General features: G+C 36.9%; 1 protein-coding gene across 2 annotated transcripts; it reads right to left on the bottom strand.

Annotated features, from left to right (window-relative positions):
* Positions 1–3859: 3859 nt before the first annotated feature.
* On the bottom strand, positions 3860–7538 carry LOC127855587 (uncharacterized). Of its 2 annotated transcripts, none has more exons than XM_052391327.1 (2): positions 6780–7538; positions 3860–6016 (listed from the first exon to the last, which is right to left on the bottom strand). In XM_052391327.1, exon 2 carries the CDS (start codon positions 4787–4789, stop codon positions 4220–4222), a length of 570 nt encoding a protein of 189 aa, XP_052247287.1. In that variant the 5' UTR covers positions 4790–6016; positions 6780–7538; the 3' UTR covers positions 3860–4219. The 2 variants fall into 2 exon arrangements, with proteins under 2 accessions (XP_052247287.1, XP_052247286.1); XM_052391326.1 differs by having other exon boundaries at positions 5178–6016; positions 6780–7518.
* Between the last annotated feature and the right edge of the window lie 1142 nt (positions 7539–8680).

Below are 8680 nucleotides of genomic sequence, written 5' to 3'. Positions count from 1 at the left end.
TTTCGACAGTACGTAATGACTATCGCATTGTCGCCATCGTACTATCGCATGGTCGCCCTCTGGATTTTAATGTGTAACCACGATTGCCCTAACGGTATCCCTTAGTTTAGCGTTGTACGGTTGTTGTGTATTATTCGGAAAGTATCTTTTCGGGTACTATGTTGTAATTTTTGTTAATTCGTCCACTTAACAAAGACAACCATGATTGTTGGCAATTCTTCATGTTAATCGGAGCTATTCGGGTACTTCATATCTTTTGATTGAAAGACTCGACGCAATAACTGTCATTATTTTTATATTATTAAGGAGATGCAAAGTAAAAAGAGAAAAGGTTGATCGGTTAAGCCCCATCCCATGTAGATGTCGGATCAACATGTGAACAGTGAAGCCGCCGTTTAGCTCCGTATTAATCCGTGTAGGTTCTTGAACTTCCGGGAATGTCCTTGGGGCTCCGGGAGGCTAACACGGCAGCGTTTTGGAAGTTCTAAACTGCCGTGTTCATCCGTGACGATCCAGGACGATGGCAACATCCAGTGTGATCCTATATGGTTCGTGTAGCTGCTGTACATGGTTTGGAGAGAGCCGTGTTGTCCTCGTGCGTCCTTGACAGTCCAAGAACACATTTCAGTGAAACACGTCGTAATTATATGGTATTCGTTATACAGCGAATAGGTGCTTTTGTGTTGAATGGGTAAGTTAATCTTGTAAGGCATAGGGATTGTATTCGATGAGCCGAGCCCGATAAACTTACCCCAATAAAGACACAAACCTGTTAATCCTGATGATTCAATGTCGTGCTTTTTTGTCAAGCTTTTCTGTTCATGGATAAAACTTATAACGTCGATTGAACAATAGCCATCGTCATGAGTTAGTTTCGGCAGGCGATATAGGCAACATACTAGTCACGTGTCAACTAAAAATTATTCACTGTTTTGCTGTTAGGTTGGATACAAGATGAGACTTTGACAGTTGGCGGGAAACCCTCAACAACTGGAGATAAGCCGGTGAAAAGATGGCCGTAAAACAGTGACCGTTGATTCGCGTCGAGTTTTTTCTTACATACTGCATGACCTATCTTTTGTATTGTTTACATCAATTCGGCTTGGAATGCTCTTTAAGAACAAGTATGGTTATGAGGGTGTTTACGCGCAAAAGTCTGATTTTATTTTTCATTGAAGTTGTTGCTTTTACATTAAATTTGTTAAGGAAATCTTTTAGTATATTGTGACCTTGAAAGTTGTCCCCTTTGTGTGCATAGTTGTTTTTAACCTATTTTCTTTCCTGTACATTGAGTCTCTTGGGTTGTGAATTCTTTCCCGCTTGAGCAGGGTGATTTCCAATCTGAACGCTTCGGACAGTGGGCTACACCACACCGTCTTTCTGATGTACGAAGGCGGCCGTCATATTGGATATGGAACTATTTTAAAACAAGATGGCGGCCCCCACGGTTCATACCCGACGTAAAGAAGAAAAATTAAAACGTGTTTTTTTGTAGCTCGTCTGTTTCAAAATTACGTTCATTAAATAATAATAAGTGTAGATCTGTGAATTCCCACAACATAATTACAAACTTGTTAAAATTTAAAGATACCAGTGTTGAAATTGATTTAATTTTAAATCGACTATTTTTGTTATATTTTGTGACACTAAGAGTATTGCTTACATAAAGTATAAAATACGATCGCCGTCATGGCGGAATTCTCCGAGGTTTCCCGATTGGGGGATTTCATTAGTAATTTAGTGGTAATATATGGGGCAATCTCCTCGCAGAGTTGTCTTTCCTTGCTTTCCGTCGTGCAAGAGATTGGGATATTGGGTTTACTATAATTAAATAGCAGTTCTACTTTGAGGTTAATATAAGTCTCTTGGTTGAAATAGTGTTGTTTCACTGATTGTGGATAGTTGATTCGTTGTGTACACGTATTTATCAAATAAATTGCATTTATATTTATTTGGAATGTGTTTCCGCAATTTAGTAAAATGGCAACACTTCTCAGAATTGCTGTTTCCTATCTTAAGTTCATAATATACTTAATAGTTTCCCTATATAATTCAATGTAAAAGCGACAACTTTAAGCGAAAATAAATGCAACATTTTGCACATAAGGACCTCCATAACCATACCTTTTCTTAAAGGCCTTTCTAATTGGAATCGATTTATTCAATAAAAAATATGTCATGATGACACCAAGAAAGGACTTGACACAAATCAAAATCGACTGTTTTTATTTTTCCGGCCGTTTCTTAGTGGAATGTAACCTTTTTATACGCTCGTTTTGAAAAAAAAAGGGACGTATTATAGTTTCACCTTGCCGGGCGGCGAGCGGGCGGCGGCGGCGGGCGGGCGGTGGTGGGCGGCGGCGGCGTCCACAGCAGTGTCCGCTCTCTAATTCAAAAAGTTGTCATCCGATCTTCACCAAACGTGGTAAGAAGTTGTATCTAGACAATATCTAGGTCAAGTTTAAATATGGGTCATGTCGGGTCAAAAACTAGGCCACGGGGTCATTTAGTGCATTTCAAGGATTTAGCATGGTGTCCGCTCTCTAATTGAAGTAGTTTTCATCCGATCCTCACCAAATTTGGTCAGAAGTTGTATCTAAATGATATCTAGGTCAAATTCAAATATGGGTCATTCCGGGTCAAAAACAAGGTCACGAGGTCACTTAGTGCATTTCGATGATTTAGAATGTTGTTTGCTCTCTAATTGAAGTAGTTTTCGTCCGATCTTCATCAAATTTGGTCCGAAGTTCTGTTTAAATGATATCCAGGCCAAGTTCAAATATGGGTCATGCCGGGTCAAAAACTAGGTCACTTTGTCACCTAGTGCATTTCAAGCATATAGCGGGGTGTCCAAAACCTTCAAACGGGCGTATCTTGTGACAGTTTGGCACTCTTGTTCAGTGCAATGCTTTACTATAGTCTCTTAGGTTACCATATTGCAGAAATTTAGTAGTGAACAACTATTCATTATCTCCAAAAGATAAATCCCGACCAATAGTTTAAAGTGTTAAACATGCATTCGAGTCAACTATGCTATTTGTTTTTGAGAGAACAGCCGTACATAAAACGATTATTTAGTATACTGTAACCTTAAGTCACTGTTAAGAGACCAGTATGTGAGGGTTTAAAGCATCCATTTCATAAATCGTAAGATATTGAAATTCTACTAAATGTATTAATGTAATATAAAAGCAGATATGTATGTTTTATATTGATCATTATATGGTTTCTATACAGCCTTGTAAAAAGACACTATATGACCATCATATTTGTGGATATGTTATGTTGTATATATGTTACATAAAGAAAGTTTGTGTTTATGTTAATTTCAGCTTTTCTTCATATCTGGAGTTCAACATATATATATATATATATATATATATATATATATATATATATATATATATATATATATATATATATATATATATATATATATATGTAAATTTTACATGATTTAGCACTAAATTAATTGGAATCAATTCCATAATGATTTACCTGTCTTAAATCTCCATGGACAATACAATCCGCACTTGTGTAACAATATAATCATCGATTTGTATTTTATATATACCACCAGTGTTACATAAATTATTTTCGGTCCGGGGCAAATCGTGTTTGGTCCGTATCGCTACCGTGTGTATCCGTGTTGGTCCGGGATGGTCCATGCTGATGACCTGTTAGTACGTGTTTATCCCGGGCCATCCTTATTTCTGCCGTGTTTGTCCGAGACGGTCCTTGTGGTTGCCGTGTTGATTGCGCGTTTTTGTCGGGACTGTCCGTGTTGGTACATTAAATATTTTTAATGCGTTATTAATTTATCGATACGTCATTTGATGTGTTTATTTGCAGTGGATAATATATCGAATAGGACAAAGAAATGGCGATTTTACCGTTCACCCTTTTATTTTCAATGGTTTATGCTTACGTCAGCAACTAGGTTGATAGCCCTTACACATTAACAAGTTTACTCATAACGTTCAATGCTTGCGGTTGCACACGCGTTGTCCGCGTCCAGATGCATTACACTTGAATTGGTCAGTAAAATATATAAAATATAAAATGAATTAATGTTGAAACATATTTTGATTACTTCATACTGCATACACAATATAAATTATATAAATTATATTATGGAAAGTTAAAGAATGCTTTTTTAACACATTAGCCCTACACGATTCATTCAGAATCAATACCACATACTGTACCACAACCCACATTAATCGTCGTAGAAAGTCCGTATGCGAATCTTCGGTTTACAACAGCACTCTCTGACGATACCAAAGTCATCATGGCACTTTGCTTTCTGACTGTTTTTCGGCTCCACCGGGGCCTCCAAATACTTGAGCGAGTTTGGAATCGAGTTCAACAGCCGCTTCCGCTGCACCGTCCCCGGTCGGACGTGCTGGTCCTTAATATGATCCTCTGACGTCTGCCAGAAGTGAAAGTAGGGCGACATCTCGTTTCCTTTGATCCACTTCCGCCCCAGTCGCCGGTCTTCAAACTCTGCGCGCTTGCGTCGTACGACCGCCTGTTTGGTTTTCACTATGAAGGACTTCAAACCTAGTTCTGTTTTAAACTTTTTCATGATCGCCGGAAGTTGTTCTATTAGAGAGGTCTTTTTAGCAACCGGCTTCGGCTCCTCCGTTTTTAGCCTCTGCTTCAGTAACGCAGCGTTCTTATTCATTTGAAAGTTGCATGCACTGGTGTTCTGACGTACAAGCGGAAGTCTGTTTATATCGGTACGACGCTGTATCCCAGCTGCCTGCGGGCCGACAATGTCCGACATTGTTTCAGAATATTTTAACTCGAAGGATGTTGCGCCTATATTTGCTGGTCAAGCGTCCACAAAAGCAGCTACGTATAATCCATGGTTAACATCCGGGTGTTAAAACTCCTGGTATTCAGTAAAAAGTAAGCAACAGTACACGAATCAGGGTAATCGAAACCAAAAGTAAAACTTTTTGGTGCTGTCAGTATTTTCAGAAGACTTTGTCATTTAGCATATCCTCCTTTCTAGTTTGTTTTTATCCTGTTGGTATTTAAGATTAAAATTTCAACGGAATAAAGCATATGTTTAGATAAACATAAATGCAAAAAAATCTCAATAACTTACAGCTCGCTCTATTGGAGACTTTCAACGCTAAATGTGTTTAATAAGGATTTTCGCCATACCAATCTTTTCCAATTATTTATTCAATATGATTGCTGTTTCAAGTATCAATTGACAAGCAAGGACAAAAAGCAAAAGCAAAGAAAACATACAATAGACGAATCAAGGTTGATGTAACGACATATCCTTTTTCTTTCCCGTTCTTCTTTGCACCTCTTAGATTTAAATTACGCTTCTACAAATAGGGAAGACCTTCAGTGGCATTTAATTCATGCGTGTTTCACTTTGACCTAACATTTCGATAAGAAATACTTTACGCTGTGTGCGCTGGATCAAAGACATAACAAAATTTCGGATATTTTTTTCAATCCATCAAATGGTCTACGGTGCTTCGATACAATGACCATCAAACAACAATCAAAGTTATATATAACAAAATATTTAATGTTAAAAACTAAAATGGCAAGAATCATTAAACAAAACATTTATAATAGTTTCCCATATTGTGTTCCGTATATACTTTGAACGATCGTGCGGCGTCCATATAAATTAAACAAACACACTTTTGTTCTTGTTCATGAATCTAATTTTCATCCTTATTTCTGTTTAAATACTTTGGGCGATCCCAAAAAGAGTAGAAAGCATGCAAATCCTTGCCTCCTAGAACGAACTTCTTCCAGTTCTCGTTAACTTCATCTTCGTCTCGTTCCTTTCTATCTTGCTTTGTAGCTCGCCTTCTGCGAATAATGGCCCTCTTGAGATCGCCGCCTACAAGAAGCTTCGCTTTTTCCTCGTAAATTTTCGCCAGCTCGTATTCGAAAGGAGTTCTCGGAAATGAACTCCGTCGGTATCGACTAAACTGAGGGGTTTCGGAACTGAACGCTTGATCGTGTAACCTTCCGTCTGTGAAAAGAAAAGAATGAAAACCATCATTAAGCTACCCGGTATGTACAATGTAATATTAAAGTATTTGATCAATGTTACTTTACCTATGTGTTGTACTAAATTATATATGAGGAATTAATGACATGAATAAATGCAGGCAAAACAATCGTTCAATCAATGCTGGTCATGAGAACGTGAAAGCACATACATTTCAAATGTGGAATAATGATAAATGTCGGTTAGCTTACAATGCACTTGAACAAATTTGCACGTGTTTTGAAAAAGTTGATGTGATTGGTTTGAAAAGGAAAAAGTAACAGTAGCAGGAATGAAAGAAGCTACTTATTTTATTGAAGTGACACACTTATAGCGAATAATTGGTTAATGCCTTATCGTTTGTAATACATGTATATCGATTTAGGCTTCGAATAAAATAAAGGCGAGGCTTGCAAATCTTCGAGCCTTTGTTCGTGCCGAGCCTGATATATTATAAAACGATAAATCAGAATCGCGTTTTTCTTTTTGTCATACATATATGGCTTCATTAAAGAAAATATCAAATCAAAAAAACAAAGCTGAGTATTTTGCATGACGTTTTACGTGCTAATCATGACGTCATGACGTATCTCCTAAAGCAACAACTCACGGTGATCTGACCGAAACTACGATGCAATGGGAGATAATGGGTTAGTTTTTTATTGTAATAGGCAATTTATTTGCGCAAAATGTTATATACATGTGATTTTACAGAAGGTTTACTTAAAACTGTATTTTTAATTACTGGTATATCTAGTAGAGCTAGCTGATCCATTCACGGGCATCTTTAGGACGCTGGGGAAGGATGACCATCGCCTGTGGACCCGGTTCCTCTGTATAAATTTCTGGAGATCTGCTTCAGTGAGCGGATTCCGGCCTCTTCGTCCGGTTATGGAGTCCGAACCATTCATTGATGTTCTTCCGTCCGCGTCAGTCGCCAGCGATCCGTTATCCTCCGGTGGCGGCGGCTTACTGTTGGCGTATACGTTTTGGCGTGTATGCTTCTGGCGAATCTTTTGAAACTTCGACAAGACATCCATAAAAGGATGCGTGCCCGAATCATGTCCCTCTTTAGTTGTCATGATAACTACGCGTTTACTTGATTGCTCGCTAGATCTTCGATATTATTAGGTATTCGCATGCTGTGTCAAGTGCTTAAATTGATTAAACTAATTGCCTGAATTTCGGTTAGCTTGACACACTCTAACGAGTATAACCTTTCAAGTTACGATAAATGTCTATCAGCGCACATTGATACGATACATGTTTAACCTTGTAAATGCGAAAATCGCACTTTTTATGATAAGTCCACTTCGTATTTGAAAACACCGTTCCTCCTTTGAATTGAATGTATTGCGATTGCTATAATACTAATAATTAGAAACGTCCTGTTCAATTGTAATTTGAAAATAATTGGATCGTGTTTTAAGTCACTTTGTCAAATGTTTAAACATTAACGCGCTTAAAATCTGTCGAAATAACCTTGTCTCCAGCGATTGAGGGATTTTAGTTCATCTGATAGCGTTCTTCAGCGCAAAATAATTTTATTGAATGTATGTATTTCATTACTAACTTTTAGATCGCGTGACAAAAGCCATTCGCGTCAACCATAACATATTAATTATTTAACATCGCACCTATTGTTTCATTCCTGAACGCCACATGAATAACTGCCAATACGACACTATGGGTAAAGATATTTGCGTTAAATAAAAAAATATTATTAGTATGATTAGTATCATCATCATTATAATTATTATTATTATTATTATTATTATTATTATTATTATTATTATTATTATTATTTTTATTATTATTATTATTATTATTATTATTATTATTCTATTTGTATTATTATCATCATCATTATTATCATTATCATTTTATTTTTATTATTATTCTTATTTGCGAAAGATAAAAATTGTCGGTGTCAGACAGCTAATAATCATAATCGTCGTAGCTATCATCACCATCATCATCATCATCATCATCATCATCATCATCATCATCATCATCATCATCATCATCATCATCATCATCAGTTGCAGCAGCATTATTATCATCAGCATCATCATAAGCATCATACATATTCAAACACGACAAAAATTATACCACCAGCATACTCACGGTATTCCTCATTCACTTCAACATGAATAATTGGAAGAAGACACCAACAAAAGAGAAGACCAGATGATGAAAATCGTGATAATGATGACGATTAGGGTTGTGTTGGAGGTGGTGATTATGCTAGTGGTGGTGGCGCCATCTGCGGTGGCGGTGTTGGTGTGCTGCTGCTGCTGTGGATGATAATGATGATTATTCTCGACGTCGTTATCGTCAGAGACCATTCAATTTCTTAATGTTCCACTTTAAAATGAATTAAGTAATCATCTACTATTGATGTGTTGGCTTGTGTATGAATACAACAACAAAAAACACATTGTTTAATATTTATGTTCATCTGTAAAGTAGCAACGTGCATATACATTTTGTTTATATAGTTGTATTACTTGAAGTATTCTCGATATTAGCGGTTGCCAAAAGGTGTTGAAGATATTTACCACAGTTGGAAAAAAACAATTGTTATTTATATATAAATACTAATTGTTTTAACAGTCGTGTATTTCCACAAGGTCTTTGTCAACT

Source organism: Dreissena polymorpha, chromosome 13, assembly GCF_020536995.1.
Source record: "Dreissena polymorpha isolate Duluth1 chromosome 13, UMN_Dpol_1.0, whole genome shotgun sequence".
Classification (NCBI taxonomy): Eukaryota; Metazoa; Mollusca; class Bivalvia; order Myida; family Dreissenidae; genus Dreissena; species Dreissena polymorpha.
Note: the sequence above shows the minus strand (reverse complement) of the source record. Positions and strands in the feature narration are given on the sequence as shown.